General features: G+C 45.4%; 1 protein-coding gene across 1 annotated transcript in view; it reads right to left on the bottom strand.

Annotated features, from left to right (window-relative positions):
- The window catches only part of ENTPD1 (ectonucleoside triphosphate diphosphohydrolase 1), a 34,892-nt gene extending 13,005 nt beyond the window's left edge, over positions 1 to 21,887 (bottom strand). Inside the window, exon 1 of the mRNA XM_083441238.1 lies at positions 21,735 to 21,887. Coding sequence (XP_083297364.1) covers positions 21,735 to 21,849 — 115 coding nt within the window. The 5' untranslated portion in view covers positions 21,850 to 21,887. The remainder of the gene's footprint in view (positions 1 to 21,734) is intronic.
- Positions 21,888 to 22,152: the final 265 nt, after the last annotated feature.

The raw sequence follows: 22,152 nt of genomic DNA, 5'->3' as shown, positions 1-22,152 counted from the left end.
ATGAGTTTGCTGTCTGATTACGGTGGGCTTATCCACACTTCCTCTTCTCCTGCTGCTTCCCCTGGGAAAACTACTCTTTAGTGCTCATTTGGAGCAAATCTATTGAACATGGAGGCAAAGAGAAAGGAAGAGCGATGAGATGCCTTCCTGAAGATGAATAACCATGGAAGGAGCTCCCACCTCATAGGAGTGCCTCCTGCTTGCTTATACCATGCATGCATTTTTGTAAATGAAGCAAGTACTGTATGCCACCATTTTCCCCAGTGCTCTTTCATCCAAAGGAAACTCATAATGCAAATCTACATCTGTCTACACAGAATAAAGTTCCATTGAGTTCAATGGAGCTGACTGCAGATGTATATAACAGCCTTCTGCAACCAACTGTCCTCCAAATATTTGGGACTGGAGGGCATCTAGAGGGCAGAAGGTTGAAGAAGGCTGTGATATAAGATTGCAAGCTAATCCTGGTTAGTGCTGCACCTGGAATGCTTCACTATGCAAAGCAATGGCGAGAGCCTTCTGGTGGTTCCCTCATTGTGAGAAGCAAAGCTACAGGGAACTAGGCAAAAGACCTTCTCGGTAGTGGCACCCGCCCTGTGGAATGCCCTCCCATCAGATGTCAGAGAGATAAACAACTACCTGACATTCAGAAGACATCTGAAGGCAGCTCTGTTCAGGGAAGTTTTTAATGTGTGACATTTTAATGTATTTTTAATCTTTGTTGGAAGCTGCCCAGAGTGGCTGGGGAAACCCAGCCAGATGGGTAGGGAATGAATGAATGAATGAATGAATGAATAAATAAATACAATATATAGGCTTCAAGATTACCATACAGAAGCAGAAGTCCATTGAGAAAAAAGATCAAAAATAACATGCATATGTTACCAGGCTGAGAGAGGGAATACTGAAATAAGTTCTCATTTCTTATCCTAAAGGTATCAGAGCCACCTCTGCTGGTTTGGAGTACCTGGGTTTTATATTAGCCACAACTTAGACTCAGCAATATTACAAAGTCAAGATTCAGCATGTGTTAAGTAATAAAAGAAGAGAGAGCCTCTGGGCCTCTTTCCTGCACTGAAAGAGAGTTGGACTTGAGGACCTCTGAGGTGCCTTTATAACCATTAACTAACCCCCACACGTCCGACACAAAGGGCAGGACTTCCAGGTCAGCTCAAGCTAAGCATCTTTCATTTTGGAAATCAAGGTTCACAGTGCAGCATTTTGCCAAGCAGGCAGCATTTGAGGCCCCTGGCTGAGGTGATTTGTAGCAACAAATAAGGCAACTAAATTTAAACCCTTTGAAGGAGAGTACAATGCTTCCCAGTGTCTTCCTTCCCACCCACCCCTTTGACACACACACCCCACTGAGAACAGGGGTGGAATCTATTCTTGTCCTTGGAGCTGCGTGGTGCTGGCGGGGGATGGCAATTAGCATGGTAACGATGCCTGGAAAGGCTGGGAAACGGAATGATTAAATCAGGCGAGGACTCCAGAGCAAAGGGAAATCCCAGGGTGGCGGAAAGCCACCTCCTTGGCTGACCAACAGAATAGGAGGAAACTGGGCATTGGGCCTGTGGGGTGGAGGAGAAGGAGGAAGTGGCTTAAGTGCCGCAGTTGCACATCAACACTCCCTGTCTGGCTGGAATCAGAGATTCACCAAATTAACTGAGCAGAGAGTGAGGGCCCTTCCAAATGTGTGTGGGGTTTGTGTGTGTCTGTGTGTATTCTGAAACACGTCACTGGTGCAATTATAGTGCATTAGTGGAGGGTTTATACTGGCCCCTCCACACACCGTTCTGCTATATTAGTTTTTCTGCTATGCTTCCCCAGTATTACAATATTATTGCTGTCTGGAGGGGCTTGCTCTATAACATGACAAAAGTGGGATAATAAATCCCTGGAACATTTGTAGTATAAAAAATTACAAGAACATACAGGACACACAACATTAGAAATAAAGTGGTAGGTCCACCGCGAAAGTAATTTGGTGAGCAGCCTTCCACTTTTGTTCAAATTAAGTTAGTGCTTACGTTTGCTCTGATGATTCGAAGATAAGCACCTGGATGAATATGAAAATATAACAGAAGCACAACAATCCCTTTTACGATCAGATCACATTTCAACACACTCTCAAGGGTTATTAAATATATATATATATATATATTCAGTTTCATTTAACAAACAGTAACGTTAACAGAACCGAAGGCAGACTTACAGCTCATTTTGTTCCTTTTACAAACAGTATCAGCAGAGAGATCTCATTACAATCGCACCATATAAGAACGTGCAGATATCTCACAAAGAAACGCAGCAAGCAGGGAACCTCTAGCTATCATTCCATAAAAGGAAACAAGGTCTCCTGCCTACATGCTTTCCATCTGCATAGAAAATTAAGCTATACCAATCTGTAAAGAAGGCACAGGGTTTTGAGTGTTCTCTAAACAGTATTATTTCACCAGTAGTTTTTCAGCTGAAAAACTGTATTGAAGCCCTTGTTCCTGAGATAAAGCATTTGCATGCATGTTTTCTCATTTACATTCTCTTCTGAACCCCACTTTGTGATATGCAAGTACTTGGAGCTATGCTCTCAATGCAGAGCTTAAGAACACTGCATAAGATGTTCCTTGTAGTATCAGACCCACCTAGTCCAGCGCTCCATTCTCACAGTGGTCAGTCAGGTGCCTATGGGAAGCCAGCAAGCAGGACCTGAGTGCTCTCTTAACTTGTGATTACCAGCAACTGATATTCAAAGGCATATTGCCCCTGACAGTAGAGCTTATGTGTTCCTATATCTGTTGGAAGCCACCCAGAGTGGCTGGGGAAACCCAGTCAGGTGGGCAGGGTACAATTATGGTGCTGGAGGAGACTCTTGAGAGTCCCATGGACTGCAAGAAAATCAAAGCTATCCATTCTGAAGGAAATCAGCCCTGAGTGCTCACTGGAAGGACAGATCGTGAAGCTGAGGCTCCAGTACTTTGGCCACCTCATGAAAAGAGAAGACTCCCTGGAAAAGACCCTGATGCTGGGAAAAATGGAGGGCACAAGGAGAAGGGGACGACAGAGGACGAGACGGTTGGACAGTGTTCTTGAAGCTACCAACATGAGTTTGACCAAACTGCGGGAGGCAGTGGAAGACAGGAGTGCCTGGCGTGCTCTGGTCCATGGGGTCACGAAGAGTCGGACACGACTAAACAACAACAAATTATTATTCATGCATAACCTTCTCTGTTTCTGATGCTAAGGCACAAGCTTGTGCTCAGGGCTCCACGGAAACCATTGACCTTCATTTTCCTCTTCCCTTCAGGTGGGAAACAGATTGTAGCCTGAAATTCTCAGGAGTAAAATGAATAAAACACCAGCTTCTTCTCCTGACAGAAAACCTTGAGAAACTGAAGGGTTTTGAACATTTGGAGACCAAGTACAGGTGACAAAAAGGTGAGGTTGCTGTTAAACAGAGCACCCTTGCTCATCCTTCCTGCCTCGTGCATTCCATACATTTACAGCACACAGCTTCCAACAAAGGTTCCTTGGGTGCTGTAATTTACTAAAGTTCCCAGGGTGCTTTGAGGGAAGTTTTGAGCTTGAAATGTATTGTGCGTAAGCAGAATATGACGGGCAGGCTGCAATTCCAAGCTGTGAGGCTGCACCCGTTTCTATAGTGAAGGAACAGCTAAGATACGACCCCACACACAGACACACCACATCCCAGTCCCCTTTCCCACAGAGGATCACACCGCCCGGAAGTGAGCACACAGGGGCTTTGTGCTCAGCGTGGAATCCCAGCTTTTCTGTTTGTGTTGGCAGCAAATCGAGGGTTTATTTCTGGCAAAATGTCGTCGGGGAAGGTTACAGACAGGAATTCCCTGTGACCCAGCCAGCTCGGCCTGACAATCCCCCCATTCACCACATCAGCACCAAGCGCATTCCTTCCATCTGGAGACGGTCCCACAGACTCGGTCCTTACTCCAACAGTGCAGACAGCAGCTCCCAGCTGCATCCCCCCAAGTCCTGCAGACACAAAGCTGGAGCAATGGCAGCAGGCAGCAACCCTGGCAGCAGCGATAACATCAGGGCAGGACTTTGGGGCAGAGGCCCCGGACCCCACACAGCAGAATCAGCAAAAGGGCCCCCAGATGCAACAGGCTTCCCACATTTTGAGGAAAGGATAGTAATACCCAAATGCCATCTTAAGAACCCCCTCCTAGAAAGATCATTTATTTACATAACTTCACCACTGTCAGGAATCTCCCAATTTTCATAACATGGGATTAATCAATGACATTCTCCATCCCCCTGGTTCCGTTGTGAGTAGCCCATTCAGGAAAATGAAATGGTTAGCCTCAGTGTTTCTTAGATGGTGTTGACAGCCAGATGCATTTGACATATGTCTTGCGGCTGGCATGTCACATGGGAAAAGATAACGGAGCACAACTGACTTTGACAATGGAGGTGGCAGAACCCTTGTCAACTCTGAAGCCTGCAAAATCCCACCGATACTTCTGTGTCTACTGCTTTGATATAGAAACCTTTTAGCAATGGAATTCACTGATGCAAGATGTGGTGGTAGCATATTTTTTTAAAAGGACAAATTTACACAGCATAAAGTCAATAGCGCTTTGCGCAGAGCCAATAGCAACTGGGGAAGGGCAATTTTCAGCAGGAACCAACACAGGACACTGATCCCTGCCCCAGTTTGCCCCTCACCCTTGGTTGTTTTTGCTTCAAAATAAAAGAGACCAGCATAAGCACACTTAAAAGCAGCAGCAGCACGAATAGCTTAACATGTCCTTTGGCTTGAATCGCACTCAAGGGCAACCACAGGCAAAGCATATTCACAGCGATCTACTTGGGCTATGTATGGCATAGATTTTTGCATAGTGTTTATTTTCTTATAACGATTTACCATATTTTCCTGTGAATAAGACAAGGTTTATTTATTATAAAGAACTGTTAAAAATTGGCGGTCATCCTATACACGGACAGTGCATAGGGGGACGTGTTATTGGTGTTAGCCGTGAGCAGGAGATTTTAAGCAGTGTTCGGGTGGGTGATTGTTTGCTGCAGCAATGCCTGCTGCTGCAGCAAGTGTGCATGCGATTGGTGGCTGTTGGCGGCTAATGGGCAGATGGGTGGCTTCATCGAGTTGTGCGAATGGCAGGGGTGGTCAGGCAGGTGAGCGATTGTCAGCACCCCCCAAAAAAAGCTTAAGAACTCTGGCCAATCTCTCTCCATTTCCTTAATTTAGAGTCCCCAAAAATAGGGGTCATCTTATACATGGCGGCATATTATACACGGGGGGGAAATTGTAATTTCTGACTTATTTATACCGTGTTTTTTCCCTGTGTGTAGATCCACTCTTGCAGAGGCCAAGGGGATCACCAGTACAAAGCTTTGAGAGGATGTGAGCAACTTTGTCTGTAGTGCAATTAAGGCTCGTTGTGGGCTACTGTGTGTTTGTATGGTTCTTGACAGCAAAAAGCTGAGCAGGCCCTTTTGACAATCAGAAATAGTTGTGCTGGATAGCATTGTACAGATGCAAAACTGGTGGAAAAGCTAAGATGTAATTGCTGCCAATGCGATCATGGAACAGGCTTTCAAATGGACTCTCAAGTAGTGTTTGGTCAGTTTTGTTTTGGGTGTTTTGCCACCAGCCCTGTAGTCATTGTTACAACAGTTTTATTTCTAGCAGATTCCTGGAGAGCCAGGGAGCTGCCCTGAACCAATAGGAGAGAGCTTTCAGGGGCAACCATGTCAACCACCTGAGTCATTTGGGTATTCCAAGAGGAGAGTTGCCAACTCCTCCAAAATGCCGCCAGAGCGGTCTGGAAACCTATTGGATCTAGCAATGTCTTTGGGCAAAGCCGCCTATGCAGTTCTATACACTCTTGCGGAGGCTACACAATCCAACAATCATTTATCTCACTCTCAAGTTAATTCATTTTCCATGTTTTTATGTTTTGAAGCAAGGGTTCAGAGCCAGCAGTTCTGCATTGTTACTTGTCTCTCTTGGGCATGGAAAGCCTGAGCAAATAGTCCTAGGTAACAACCTGGAAGAGGAAAAGGAATTATGTGTACATAAAATAATGTTTCCATAAATGGAAGTTCTTCCCCTACTTCCCTTCTTAATGTTAGGATCCCCCAAGAATCTCTTCTTGGTGTAAGAAGAATCTTAGTGGAACACACCAAAGACCCAACTAGTCCAGCAAATGTCATTTATGATTTCTCTCAGTTTTTCATTTTTCCAGTCTTAAGTTCAGTTTTCCACATTTCCACATCCGTTCGCAATTTTCTAAAAAGTCATGACAATTCATCAGCTTTTTTGGTGTGTGAATTTCTCCTGTACACATTTTATGTGCAATTGTGTTGAATATACACATAATATCCTTCCTCTCTGGTCCCTTGGCAAAAGCTCTAGTACACACCATGGTCTCCACTTGCCTAGAGTACTGCTACCTGCTCTTCTCTGGTTCCTAACTCTACTTTTCTCCTTTTTAAAAACAAGTTGCCTAACAAATGGTGAAAAACTCTGGATAACCTCTGTGATAATGTGTTTGAAGTGAATAGCACAACTCCTATGAATACACTGCACTGCACTGCAATAAAATGGTCACTTGGCAGCCATGGTAAATTATGGCTATTGAGACACAATGCCTTTCAATGCACTTGTCCATTTCACCTTTTTTTTTCCTGCACAGGTGTGCTAATGGAAAAAAATTAATGCAAAAGGCTACTTATTTTTTAAAGAAGAAGTCCAAGGAGTGTTTTTGCCTACTATCACAAACTTTCCTAATGTGGCTCAAGAAACAGCAAGCAAAAACATGATTTGTCCTCATCATGACAAATTATTCAGATGATCAATTTTCCATGTGTGTGGTATAGTCCAGGCAATCTCTCAGGCAGCCTGTCCATCAAAAAACAGATTTCCAGTTTAAGAATTTGAGCTTTAATGGCTTGTAACGGGAAGAACCCAGCCCAGCAGCCCCAAGTCAAGCTCCAAACCCTCAGGCTGAAATGAAACCAGCCGCACCCCAGTCTGCCTTTCTTCTCCGTGGACTTTGCTCTTTAAAACCTAGATTGATCTCCAAGAGGTCAGCTTCCATAGTGGGACTTCCTAGAAACTTAGGAGGTCAGTGGATGTTGTTCAGCATGAATATCCTGCTCTGTGCTCCATATTGCTCATTTTTCCATTCCAAACAATCATGAACAAAAAGTTCTGAAGTATTTTTAAACAAGAAGTGGTAGGGAGTGGGGAACCAAGGACAAGAGCCTATTGTAGGGCACCAGATGAAAGTCCTTAGACAAGTGTGGAAGGAAGCCCCACATCACAGCAGCTCAAGTGTGCGGGGGGGGGGGAGAGAAGATCTTGAGGAAAGGTTGCCAAATGAAATGGATTTTCCTTTTTTGTGAATGAGCTCTTACACAGAGACCCATTTGTTGTCCACAAGTAGCAGGTGCAGTGATGGTGTTTTGAAAAGAGACCAGAAGTCCTAGAACTTGGAGAAGTCATGTTGATAAACGGCTTATTTGTCAGATTTATATCCCACCTTTCTTTCAAGGAGATTTGGACAAGATGGGATTTCTTCCTAGTCTACACCCAGTTATGTAAGATTGTTGAGAGACACAGACAGCATACGCCCAACATTTTGCTCTTGAATCAATGGAGAATGAGTACTTGGTTTTGCTACATAATCTAAATCTATTGCCTATTTTTTTCTCCCTGAAAAGTTCTTCTTGGGAAACTAGTCTCATTCTGAAAATAAAAGCTCACTGCCGATTGATTCTGTATTTACCATTTTTATATTTCAGCTCGAGAATATACAAACTTTCCTGGCCGTAACACCATTTGTTCTGATTAATTTCATTTCAAACAGTGCCTCTTTTTTGGAAACTCACATTGTGGCAAGGCCATAAATCTGTGTCTCCTGCAATCTTGGTTACATAGTAGGATACTTTCACAGACACACCCCCTCTCACTATTTTATTGCAAGTCCATATTCTGTGAAAGTTTCCACACCACAGTGAAATAAGACACTGAAATAAGAAATAAGACAGTGAAATAGTTTTTTCAGTGGGCTGTTCCTTCTTCTTTGAGTGTCCCTAACATTCAAACAAACTGCCCCACAAATTAAGGAATGAGGCATTTCAAAGATCTGCTGCCGCCAGTAACTCCCTGCTCTGATTACGATAGGAAGGTCACACAAAGGGAGTAAGGGAGGTTTGGGAAGGTTGCTGTTGGTTGTTTTTTTAAAAAACCACTTATTATGTGACTTCACTACACTACACTGATAAGGTAAGATTCCAGTCTCAGCCAGGATTTCAGGCTAATTCATGTGGGCAGACTTCCAGTTTTGAGAAGGAGGGAACAAAGGCAGTGCCGGCGCTCATCACATTTCTAGAACTGGCTTTCCAACCCCAAAATAATAATGGCCAGTGCAGTATTTCAGTAACAATAAGAAACAGAGCTAAGTGCTTTAAGACAGTGGTGGGCAGAAAGTAGATGAAGATCTATGGCAGTTCAATAGGGCAAATGGAGCAGTGAAACCCCATCCTGCCACCAGCCAGTCCCCACCTGCCTGCCCTCTTATAAACTCCCCAGGAAGCGACACTGCCTCTTGGCTTCCTACTCCTCATTCTCACTGTTGTAGAACTCATCCACAGCAAAACTAGAATCAGTGGGCTCTGACTGTCCTTGGCTGCGATGGCACCTGCCATTGGCTCTGACTCTACCTACTGTTGACTTCCTGCCTTCTGCCCTACCAGTCTCAATAGGCACTAGCCACCACTGGTCCTACTGATCTTTAATTCTTTCTGTATGTCATTAGCACTTGGTTCCATTTGGTAAATCGTGGGGTTCAAGTAAAAAGCAAACTGGATCTGAGAAGCCAGAAATCTGCCCAGCTTTGCTTTAAGGCAGACTTCCCCCACCCTGGTGTGCTATTTGGGTGTTCTGAACGACAACTCCCTGTCATCCTTGACCACTGGGCGAGGCCAGCTGGTGCTGATAGGAACTGCAGTTCAAAACATCTGGTTGGGGAAGGTTTAAGCTAAGGCTAGCCAATGTGGTGGCCTCCAGATTTGGGGCTACAACGCTCACCAGATTCAGCCATCATAGTCCATGATCTAGGGTGATGGGAACAGCAACATTTGGAGGGCACCTCAGTGGTTACCCTTGGTTTAAGCCAAGTAAATATGCAACAGACTTCGTCGCTAATAAGAGTATTCTTATTGCTGCTGATCACTATGTGTTATGGGGCTTACTCCCAGCAAAGTGTACATAGGATTATATATCCCTAAAGCAGGGGTGGGGAAACTGTGATCCCCCCATATGGCGGGGACTCCAAGGCCCATCGGCACCAGCCTACATGGTCAATGATCAGGAGTGATGGGGACTGTAGTCGAACAACATCTGGGGGACACCAGGTTCCACATCCCTGGGCTAATAACTCTCCCACCCACACGGATGTCATTCTGATTCCCCTCTCCACAGATGTCGCACATGTGGTATCTGTGGAAACATACCAAAAGTTACCATAGGAACGAGAGTCCCAAGGAAGGAGAGTCCCAACGTAACACTTTCCACATGGGGTGGGGAACATTTGTTCAAAATATTATGCCGGAAACTATTGTTAGTTGATCTTTCTGTCCTTCACAAACTCTTCTGGACATTTCCCCCCTAAATCCATCCATTTCCCTCGGCAGTAAATTCCATCGTTGTTCACAACAAGGTGGTGGGGGTAGGAAAGCGCACAGTTGTATTTTTTGGAAACATGATGCTTTGTTTTGTTTTGCCCAGTTCTTACTCATTTCTTATCTTCCAAGTGAAGGGGGCCTTGTCAATAGGACAAGGTCGAGAAAATGGAAAGTTGCCAGGGTAGCACTACAAAGGAGGGAAGTTGGAAATCTTAAGCCAGGATTCCAAAAGGCACACAGGAGTCAAAGTTCTGCACACATGATGAGTTTCTGAGGACCAAACTACACGTTGCTTTAAAAGCTTTACAGCAGAGGCAGTCAACGTGGTGCCCTCTAGATGTTGCTGGACTACAACGCCCATCACCCCTGACAATTGGCCATGCTGATTGGAGGGGGCTAAACCAGTTCGGGGCACATGGAGAAGATGAGAAACTTCTCTCCCCTTACACTGATGGTGGTGGTGGGACTCTCTCAGACCAAGGCTTGGACTCCCTTCTGGGCAACATTATGAGGGTTTCATGCCAGTGGTGTTTAGTTTAGAGCAGGGTTTCTCAAATGTGGGTCTCCAGCTGTTTTGGGACCACAACTTCCATCATCCCTATCTAGCAGGATCCCTGTAGTCAGGGATGATGGAAATTGTAGTCCAAACACAGCTGGAGACACAAGTTTTGGAAACCCTGCTCTAAACAAAAAAAGCCCCAAAGGCTGCAACATTACTCCTTCCCATTGAAGAAGAGAAGAGTTTGGATTTGATATCCCACTTTATCACAACCTGAAGGAGTCTCAAAGCCGCTAACATTCTCCTTTCCCTTCCTCTCCCACAACAAACACTCTGTGAGGTGAGTGGGGCTGAGAGACTTCAAAGAAGTGTGACTAGCCCAAGGTCACCCAGCAGCCACATGTGGAGGAGCGGAGACGCGAACCCGGTTCACCAGATTACAAGTCTACCGCTCTTAACCACTACACCACACTGGCTCCATCATCCTTCTTGGGGTGAGGCAACCAGAGCTGTATACAGCATTCCAAGCTGGATTGCACCTGTATCAAAGTGTGTGAAACTAAGTAAGAGGGTTAGGGCAGCTGTCAGGGAGAGAGAAACGTGGTGACACAGAGGGAAGGCACAGGGACAGCTACCAGAAAGTGTTTCAGCCCAGAAAGTATAGAAAGAGAGGACAAGGGTCTGAGACAGTTTAGGAGTTAAAGAAAGCTTGTTTAAATAAAGTTTCCTGTTTTTTAGTACTGCTGCCTGATCCTTAATGATAATCAACACCACTTAAAACAGCACCTTCCTGATGCTGAAGTTCAGAGGAAAGCGTGCTCTCATTCCTACATGAGTAAGCACCAGGTGCACCTCTTCTATGTGTCATAAGGTAGCACCAGAGGTTACAGAAGGGAGGCAAATGGGGCAGCAACATCAGAGTCAGTAGCGTGCTCCCTCTGGTACAGCAAGATAACAGAGATGCAAAAAGTTGTTTCTGCATTTATCTAGGACAGCCGATTCACCTTTTCCTGGGCCTCATGCAGGCCACCTAACCAACTGATCTTTGATCAAAGGATGGCAAACGTTTTAAAAATGAAAAGCAAACACTGCTTCTTCTGCGAAGAAAGCAGAAAGGGTTTATTTCCCCCCATTGACCTTTCTCCAAGAAGCACCTCTCGTTCTTCTTAAAAGCTCAGGAATGTGATTGCCCAAAACAGGAATTCTGTACACACATTTGGAGCAAGCATACTTACCTTATTAGGGGCATCAAAGAGATTAAGTTGCTGCTGCCTACATAGCAGCTTTATGTAACTGTGTTCAAGTCTGGTGAGGAAATGGGACTTAGTATAATCAGCTACAGCTGTTGGGACAGGAGTAGAAAGGGCTGGAAATAATCAGCGTGTCTGCACTGCATGGGTGATCTGAGTTCATTGCCTCCACTCACTCATTCATACATCCTCTTCCAATTGTCTCCTTAGAGGATGATTTCCAGCAATAACTGCTGGATCTTATAGAAAGGCAGGAGATTAAATCAGTTAATTTGCTTAATTTGTCATTCTCAGGGTCAGCTCAAGTTTGGAGGGATGGGGGCCAACACAATTTATTTTAAAAGTGCCGGGTACTGGTGTAATCTGTTTCAGATAAAATGACAGTGTTAGTAGCATCACATTGGGAAAATGGCAGAACTTCCGCATTAAAACTATTTTCTTTACATCATTTTACATAGCGTTGTATTTTGCAGGAGGTAATGTGGACTAATTTGTCTGGGGGATTTTCTTTTGATTCTGTGGTGGTAGTCTTTTCTGCTACCACCATGGACTCAAAGGAAAATCCTTTGTTGGCATCCTTCTGTCTCAGGAGGCAATGGAGGACTGCCCCTTGGTGCATATATGTTTGTGAGGTCAAGCTGTTGGATGTCAAGACCGATACGGGAGAGACATGTTTTGTTGCAGCTGGGGCAGATGAAGGAGTCCAGTTGGGCTGTTGCAGATGCACTGTACTAGAGTGCCAAGACTCGAATACAATCAAGAACAAACTGACTTAAATCCAAATCACCTTATTGGTTTGTGGTATATAAGCAGTTTTAAATACTGACCAAAGTGTTCCTAACATATGACACCAGATGCTAAACTTCCATAGCTTTTGTTTGCTGTGCATTTTTCATATTTGGTTCTAAATGTCCCAAATAACAATACTCACGCTGTGTCCCTTTTTTCAAATTAAGAGCTACCCATCAAACTGTCAGCAAGCATGTCTCACTCTGCAGGCTCTTTCCAAATCTTAAATGGGGCAATCTCTGTGGCACCACTGAGCACCAGCTTCCATTTCTGCAACACCAAGTGTGCATACTAGAATATATGCAGAATACAGCTCTGCAATGGTGCCTTATTTCACTTATTAATTTGTATCCTACTCTTCCCACACTTAGGGAGGCTGAGAACAATGCAGTGTGACTGCAATACAGTATAAGATATTTTAAATGATAAGACAACAGAATAAAAACTTGGTGTGAATGGATGTGTTGTAAAAATGAAGGGGCAGTCTCTGCAGGATTTTTATGATAATCCTGCTGGAAGGGGGCAGAGGAGGGACAAGCTATTGGTTGAGAAAAGGGGCTTCCTGCACCACTTGTAAGTCTGCGGCTATAGGAATGGGTCTGCATAGATAGCTTCTATGTCCAAGGTAGCACTGATTCTAATAACTTATGGTATTTTCCTGTAGGGGTGCCAAGCATACAGATGTTTTTAGCTATGAGCGCAAACTTCAGTACTCCTAAAATCTGCAAGTACTCCTTCACAATTCAAATTACAGCACCGCTTAGAGGTGGGGTTTCAGAATTTAACAAACTTCAAAACACCATTGCAAAATACCCCTAGTTTCAGCTCAGCCACTGGAGAGGAAGAGCGGAAGCTTCCTGGAGACTGAAAGGTGGTCATTAGACACCGTAAGAAGAACAAAGCTTGTCCGGATTATTGCAACAATAGCTGAGTTATGCAGACATTTAAACTGGCAGTTCTTGCAGCATTAAGCTAAAGGTTACTTTAAATATAAACAAAAACAAGGAGTTAACACTGCAAGCATTTTAATCGTTTCATGTACGATGAGGCCCACTCCGTAGCAGTACAAAATCATTTGTAATAATAATAAAAAATAAAAACAACGTGCGGTGGACAGTTAAAAAGGGCCAAGATATTTCTCTGTTCAGCCCCCAGGCGGTTTTTGAATGTTAGTTCTCAGGAAAGTCACGGTATTGTTTTCATTTAAAAGGTTCCTTTTAGGACAAGAACAAAGAGCTCAGAGATGGATTACTCCCATAAGGGGCATTATTTAGTATATTTACCCACAGAGGATAGACTGTTCCGGTCTCTGATAATGTTTGAAAGCAATTCTATTTGCAATATCATTGACTTGTTTGGTTTTGCTCACAATTATTCTTAGGGCATATGGTTCATTGTGTTAAGCACACCACATGCTAATGTTGGCAGGTACAACTCCCAGGCTCTCAGAATTGTTAGTTGTGAGGAACCTGCTTCTGATAATCACCTTGGTGAGGCTGGCAGCTAATCTGAAGCCCAGAAAGATGGGAGGAAGTGATAAACCGAAGAAGAAGAAGAAGAAGAAGAAGAAGAAGAAGAAGAAGAAGAAGAAGAAGAAGAAACGACTTGTTCCCAATTGTTCCAACACTTCAGGTCCTTCCAGAGGAAGTATTTTTCAGGAAAGGGGGTTCAGTTAAACAGCACAGGCTAGCTCCACCACACACCAGCCGTGACCCTCAAAGGACAAGAGTTGAACAAGTATGAGCATAGGTCCTATGTGTGTGCCAGCAGAGACTTGTCAGTGCCCAAGAAGCACCCTTTCTCATCCTCACCAAACACACAGCTGGGGGGCATGGCCCTGCTCCCCCTCTGAGGCCACACCCACAAGAGGCAACATAAACTCTATGATACTGCTTTAACAGCCATGGCTTCTCCGCATAGGATCCTGGGAACTGCAGTTTGTTAACTGCAGTTTATGGATCTACAGTTCTCAAGAGTGGTTTAACAATCACTCCTTCTTCCCAGGGAACTCTAGGAAATGCCGCTCTGTGGCAGGGATGGAGTCTCTTAGCAACTCACAACCGCAGTTTCCAGGGTCCTTTGGTGAAAGCCAAAGTGTGGTACAATAGAGCTTTAAATATATGGCATGGATGTGGCCTCCATGTAAGTGGGACGTTCATTTGAACACCCCCCTGGGCAAAAACAGCAATGGTGCTCTAAACCACTGTGCCACAGAGGAACAGCTGGCTTCAGGTTGGGCATTGATGCTGCTGTCTGTGTTGCAGGCCTTGCTGCTGCCCCTCAAGGAGAGCTGCTGGACTGCCTGCAGAGCCACACGGCTGCATACACATCATACACTTAAGGCGCATGACTTTCCCCAAAGAATCCTGGGAACTTTGGTTTGTTAAGGATGCGGGATATTGTAGCTCAGTGAGGGTAAACTACAGTTCCCAGGTTTCTTTGGGAGGAAGTCAAGTACATTAAATGTCTGGTGTGTATATTCAACCGCAGGAACTTACAATGACCAGCAATGGTCAGCAGATGCAACAGATAGTTCCTGTGCCTAGATTCTCACTAAGATGAGAGTAAGTACTGCTTTCTATTTTGTGTCCCCTGTCTCTGGTGCCACAAAGTCCTCTTTCGGTATTAGATAATATAGTTAGCCTGGGCTGTCTTTAGCATATGTACCACCGGGGTGTGAAGATCTGCCCAGCGCCCCCAAATTTAGATTAGCCACCACCAAATTAACTTTTCTTGAGCTTTTTTGGGGAGGGGGGAAGCAAAAGTTGTTGACCTTTTTTTTAGGGGGGCAAAAGTTTCTTTCTGTTTCCTGACTTGGGAATATTTGACGCTACGGAGTAACAGAACGACAAAGGAGGGAGGCAGGGATGTATACAGTAGGTATACATTTGGTGCCCCACTGAATTCGGTTCCCGGGTGCCCTGCACCCCTTGCACCCCCAGGTAAAGACGGCCCTGTAGTCATCCATCGCATGTATGGAGCTGAGGCTCCTGTTGAGTATTTGCATCCTGAGTCCTCCTGAGAAGACATGGGCTAGCAATATGCCTTTCCTTACTTTGTTGTTTTTTGTGCAGCATGCCGTTTCATCACAGGCCCCATCATCAAAATCCCCACATGTGTGTTCTAAATTCTTTAGACATGAGGACAGGGTGATATAACCCTATGTCATGCAAGATGCGTATGCTCCTTGGATGAGGTTTATAGACCGGCGGTGGTGTGCTGTAACGGACTGTAGAGAGTGAATCAGAATCCTATCCTCCAGGGAATGGAGGAAGAGGAGGCACACCTTCAAAGATCTGAGCATCAACAAAGATCTCTTTCTCTGCAGTTTCTCGCACTGCCTCTGGACATATGCTTTCCAAACAACTCACTTTCAGATAGTTCAGGTTACAGGGTCCCTTTGCACCCAGCCATTTCTAAGCGTTTTTTAACAGCTTTGTATTTAAAGTCTTGTCTGGCAGTCAAAGGAGTTCAGGATTTCCATGCAGGTGAGAGAGAGAAATGGGGGGAAACACTGCCCCAGCCTTCCTTCTCCAGCCTGCCTGGTTTCTGTTCTACCTACAGAGAAAGGAACATGCAATGGACTAGCAGAGGGTGGGGCAGAATGATCCTGAACTATTCAGAAGCCGACCGTCTCTGACATTGGAGGAAGAACATAGTCATCAGGTTTTGCTGTTGATTGCCTTCTCTCTCATGAATTTGTCTAATCCTCTTTTAATGCTAAGCAAGTTGGTGGCCATTCCTGCCTCTTGTGGAAGTGAACACCATAGTTACGCAATGTGGAAATGCACGCTGCTGGACTCATAGTGGGCCACTATAAAACTTTGCAAGCTAATAACTTTTGTGGGTTTATTTACCATACTGTTTTGTACTGTAATGGGACACAACGTCGGCTCTTTTAAGAACCCAGCCAACATTTCCATTCCATTTCAATGTTGTTATGAAATGTTCCTGAAGTATGCTAAGAAGCATGGCAAAGTTCTTGTCAGCTCCTTCCTCATAAAAGACAAATGAATGCTAAATTTTTCCAGCTGCGCTTCACATTGCAGAAATAATGTGAATTCTATATTTTTTTGCATACTGCTGAAGGGGTTTTGGAAAATGGTGGTGTGTTCCTTCCACTCATGATATTTTGTGGGCTTATCATTCTGAAAAGCTGGGGGAGGGATATACAGGGTTTTTAAAAAGCGTTTGAATTTAGCTCAGCCTCTCCTCTCTTTCTCATCTCTCTCTGCCTTCTGCTTGAAAACGAGACATTTGACACCCTGTCATTTGGATAATGATCATGAATAACAGCCTCTGTTGTTTATTCCAACATGGAAAAGAATTTTTTTTATATAAGAGAAGCATCATCACGACTTTATCAGCCTCTTCCAACCTCCAATCTGTTTGGGTTCTTGCAAAAGACTTGATGAGAACAAGATAACAATTTTGTGGGTTGTCTAACCTGGGAAGCAGACTATGCAGTAAACACTTGCATGATGACTATGTAACATCTAGTCAGACACAAGCAATTAGGGAAATGGTTTGCCAAACACTTAGCATATTTGAGTTCTGCTGTTCAGTGCTATGGGGAGTTTCTTGCTCTCTAGAAATGCTTCTTTCATATCCATGTGGAGAAAGAAGGCAGTTTTGACTTCACCACATACTACGAGACACTCTCTGCTTGGTGTCTGGAGTAAGTACTGTCCACAAAGATGCATCTTGTGGAGACCACCCAGGAACACACAATTTGCATCTCCTACAGGCACAGTATGACTCCGGCAGGCACAGTTATGTTGAAGACACCACTCCAACAGGATCTAGCCCTCTTTGCTTTCCTCCTGAAAGCAGCAACCAGTTGAGGGAGATACTTCTCCTGCCCTTCTCTGATGCTCTGCAGTGGTGACCAAGAATAGTTGCATGCAATTGATGGTGAGTTTTCCTTTTCCCCATCTCCAGACCTGACAGGGTTCAAACTCAAGTGGGACCTGAATGCGGGGTCTGAAAGCTCAGTAACAAGACTTGTTATTAACATAGCAGTACTGGAAATTTTATCTGACAAGACTTTTACCTGTCTGTTCATCATCATCATTAAGAGCTGGCCGAAGGAAAGAGATAGGGGATTTACAAGCCAGACTTTCAGGAAGTCTCTAGAAACCAGCATGGTAAAACAGATAACGTGACCTGATAGATCCCTGTTGTAGACAAGAGGTTCTAAGGTTTGCTTGTTCTGTGTTCTAAGCAACCAAGGAGGTGAAGCCTCCCTTAAGCCCACCATCATTTCACCTAACTGCACTGAAATCTTCAGGCAGAGGCTAGCCAAGTATTTGTTGGTGGTGCTCTAGAGCTGCACTTTTTGCATCCACCAAGTTGAACCAGGGAGCCGACAAGATCCCCTCCTGCTCTGTGATTCTGTGCTCAGACTTATCTTGCTTTAGGTCCTGGGTCTTACCCTCACTGATTTGTCAGAAGCCTGATTGGGCATCTTTCACTGGACAGTTGGTATTGCATGGCCATTATGGTGAAGAAAGGTCACAGTCACAGCATACATTGAAAGCACATTTATTCAACTTTAAGGGTCATGGCTTTCCCAAATAATCCTAGGAACTCTTGCTTACTCCTCACAAAGCTACGATTCCCAGCACCCTGGGCAGAGGAGGAATGATGGAGACCACCTCCCTATCCTGACCCTTTCAGAGAGGTCACAGCTCTGAGGCGGATGGGGAGAAAAGTTGGGAAATCATGGGAGAGCCAGAGCAACACCTGGCTGACAAATTGTCATTAGAAAGCTTTCCAGACCCTCCATCTTCCAGAACCTGGCAAGCCTTAAAAGTAGGAGAGCGAAGAGCTCAAAGACAGAGGGCACTTAGCAGCAAACATAGAGGAGGTGGTGATGATGATGATGAATGAGGAAGCAGGAGAGACAGGGGGGTGGAGATTCATGCAGGACAACGCCATTATCCAAGAGGCTGGGTTCTATAGCCTCTCTATGTAAAGACTGAAATAAAAAAGGACTGTAAGAAACTTTTCCTTGTCTTTATACTTTCCTGGGCAATCAGCCGGGAGCCACTGACAGCATCCTGACACACCCTTAACAAACTACTGTTTCTGGGATTCTTTGGAGGAAGCACTGTGCTTTAAATCTCAGATTTGAACCATACATTAAAGGGAACCATGGTTTGCGCTTAGTACATCAGCTCTACTTTCCTACATGCATTTCCCAGCTGCTCAGTCTCTAGGTGCAGTGGCTTCTGGAGGAGGAATAATGGGCATAACTAGGAGGGTTGCTGTCAAGGGTTGGCATTGCCAGGCATCTGCAAAGGGGCCCACACCCCATCAGGGGGCCAGTTGATCCAGGAACAGGCAGATAAAGCTGAAGTGATTTCATCAACAGAACCTCACACCCATCTCAAACTTCTTTGTCAGTCATGCAGCAGTTATCCTCTGGTTACCGCATCACACAGAGGTAATCACTCAAAGGGCGATTTCATAGAAGTTAAGACTCTTCGCTAGAAACTACAGGAAGAGGTTAGCAAAGTATGTTCCTCAAATACATGAGCACTCTTTTTCTGAATACGTACTTCAAACCAACTTCTGACTATTACGAGTACCTGTTGAGCAACATACTGGGAAGAGGAGATTGACTTTCTCCTTTTCTTATCTAAGGTGATTGCTGGGGAGAGAAAGGAGTGGGAGGGAGAAGCAGCGGCAGCGTCACTCCAGGCAAATTGGATTTCCTTTCTGCCGCACTAATCAGTCATGGCGGAGAGGGTTTAAAGAGGGCAACCCCATCAGCATGAAGTAAAGCTTCCCCTTCGTGGGTCCTCCGTTTCCTGTCCCAAGGGGAAGTGGAAGGCCACGAGCCAGAAGACCACAAAAAGGAGAAGAGGCTTTCCTGCGTCTGCTGCAGGCAAGCCGAATGGCACAACTTTCTGGGCAACAAAGAAAAACATATCATGTGTGGGAAAGGTAACTGAAAATTTCGTAACAGCCCAACTTGAGTTGCCAGCAGAAGAAACCCCCAATACAGTCATGACTCAAGAATCAGCCTTCTGTCAGGGAAAAAAGATTACTGCTATCAACAATGCAACTTATAGACAACTCTCACATTCCATTTGCCTTGGTAAATGATAAGGTAAAGGTAAAGGGACCCCTGACCATTAGGTCCAGTCGTGACCGACTCTGGGGTTGCGGCGCTCATCTCGCTTTATTGGCTGAGGGAGCCGGCGTACAGCCTCCAGGTCATGTGGCCAGCATTACTAAGCCGCTTCTGGCGAACCAGAGCAGTGCACGGAAACGCCGTTTACCTTCCCACCAGGGCGGTACCTATTTATCTACTTGCACTTTGACATGCTTTCGAACTGCTAGGTTGGCAGGAGCAGGGACCGAGCAATGGGAGCTCACCCCGTCGCGGGGATTAGAACCGCCAACCTTCTGATCGGCAAGCCCTAGGCTCAGTGGTTTAACCCACAGCACCACCCGCATCAGGCATAGGCAAACTCCGCCCTCCAGATGTTTTTGGACTACAGCTCCCATCATTCCTGACCACTGGTCCTGCTAGCTAGGGATGATGGGAGTTGTATTCCCAAAACATCTGTAGGGCCGAGTTTGCCGATGCCTGCTCTATATTCCTATGAAGAGTGTCATTGTGTACATTTGTTACTACTGGCGGACCAATTTCTGCTTTCACAGCTTTCCAGCTCCTCTACAACTCACACCTGTCCCTTGATGCAGCCACTGCTTTCCACCAGCACTTTTTGCAAAACCAACAAACAAAAGCCACTTTGCTCTGACAGCAGTGAAGCCAGGAAAGCCTGAGCTGCTTTGCATTCTCTTCTCCCGTGACTGCAGCAGCAGGGGTTGTGGATTGCATCTCCCATCAGCCTCAGCCAGCCTGGCCAATGGTCAGGAATGATGGATGAATGATGAACACCTGGAGGGCACCACGTTGGTGACCCTCGCTACGCACGTGCACATAGGTAGAAAACTGCTATACACCAGATCAGAATTTGGTGATCTAGCCCGGTAGTGACAGCAGGTCTCCAGGGTCCCAGGCAAAGAGGCTTTCCCCATGACAAAGGGTCTGGAAACCTAGCCGTATGAGAAATGGTTGAGGTCATTGGCAATGTTTAGCCTGGAGAAGAGAAGAACAAGAGAGGATACAATAGCCATCTTCAGATACCTGAATGGTGGAGCAAGTTTGTTTTCAGGAGGATAGGACCTGAACCAATGGATTCAATTTACGAGAAAGGAGATTCCAACTCAATATTAGGAATAACTTTCTGGTTGTAAAAGCTGTTTGATAGTGGAACAGGCCACCTTGGAAGGTTGTGGACACTTCACTGGAGCTTTTTAAACAGAGTTTGGATGGACATTTGTCAAAGATTCCTTAGCCATGATTCCTGCATTGCAAGGAGTTGGACTAGATTATCGTTGGGGGATCCCTTCCAACGTTACAATTCTATGACCCTGCCCTATGCTCCCTGACTCTATAACCAGAAAAGGCAAAGAATAGAACCCAGGACCTTTTGCATGCAAGCATATGTTTCACCACTAAGCTACAATCCTTCCCTCTTGGATGCAGCGATGACACCGAGAGTGGCAACCCTAGACACATAAAAGCACATCGGAGCGTCTCTCCCAGAATCTGTGTCACACATTATTTTGATTAATGCAATATGGAGTGCCAAAGATAACACAAAGTAGCCGGTGTGCTGAAGAAGGAACAGTTGAATTGCTTGAGCAAAAACACTGCTGTGTCCTCCCCACACCCTCTTACCAGGTTATGGTCATACATACAAGTACAATCTTCTCCATCTCCTTCATTCTAATCAAGGATAACAACAACCCTGCGTGGGAGACCCTGCTCCATGTCATCACCTTACATGTCCCAATTACCAGAGTTCATTTCATTGGTTCCTGACCTCCCGAGGCAAGGTCGCCCTCTCTCTGCTACAAAAACAACCACACACACACACACTTTCATCTCTCGCTTCCCACACAGCGCAAACTAGGAGCAGAAAAAAAACCCATGCCACTTTTACAGACTGGAAGGAATGCAGAAAACCTGCATGTTTCAGGGACTGAACTAAATCTCCTTAACGGTGAACTCATCACCTCGGGAAGCAACACACACACACACACACACGAAAAGAGAGGGTTCCCCAGGGAGCTTGTGCAGCCTGCGCCCCCTCCCTGCTTGCTGGGAGACACATTCGGAAGGAAGACGCTTCCACGAGCTCCCTCTTGAATGGCAAATCCGAATGACTATACCCTCCGCATGAATATTCATGAATTCCTCAAACTTTTTTGTCTGAGTGTGTCGAGGCTGACATCACAGCCCGGCAGAGCTGCCAGCAAAAAAATCCTTCTCTCCCCCCCCCCCCCCCGCCGCCTTTCAGTTTCTTCCTTTGGGGGAGAGTAGGGGGTGGGGGAGGGAAAGGAGGGGGGGATGCCTGGTTTCTTTCTTCTTCTTCTTTTCTTCCCCCTGTTCCAATTCAATGCGACTTATTTTGGTTCCTTACCCTTTGGCTCGTCCATCACTGCCTCCTGTGCCCACTTCCCGCTCTCCCCTCTCCCTCTCTCTCTCTTTCTCCAGCCTCCTTTGCTCAGCTTCGGTTGGCTCTGCGAGGGGCACATTCGGCGGGGCTATTTAACGGTCCAGCACTGTGGGTGGGAGGGGTTAGCTCAACTCCGCATGACTCAGAAGGAACCTAGAAGCAGGTCAGTGTTCTGCTGTGCACTCACACACAGTTAAGACACACACACACACACACACACAATAGATATCACAGGGTTGCAGCCTGCTCTAGTCCCCCAGGGCCTCAAGTGCCACACACCCCTTTTTTGTTGGCAGCTGAGGTGTCTTATATCCCAAATACTAGCACGCTTTGCCTTCCCAGCTTGGAGAGTTGCAACCAGAGGCAGATAGATGCATATCTA

The sequence above is a fragment of the Podarcis tiliguerta genome (genome assembly GCF_965153285.1).
Source record: "Podarcis tiliguerta genome assembly, chromosome: 5".
In the NCBI taxonomy this organism is placed as follows: domain Eukaryota; kingdom Metazoa; phylum Chordata; class Lepidosauria; order Squamata; family Lacertidae; genus Podarcis; species Podarcis tiliguerta.
The sequence above is the reverse complement of the archived record's forward strand: the minus strand, read 5'-3'. Positions and strand labels throughout refer to the sequence as shown.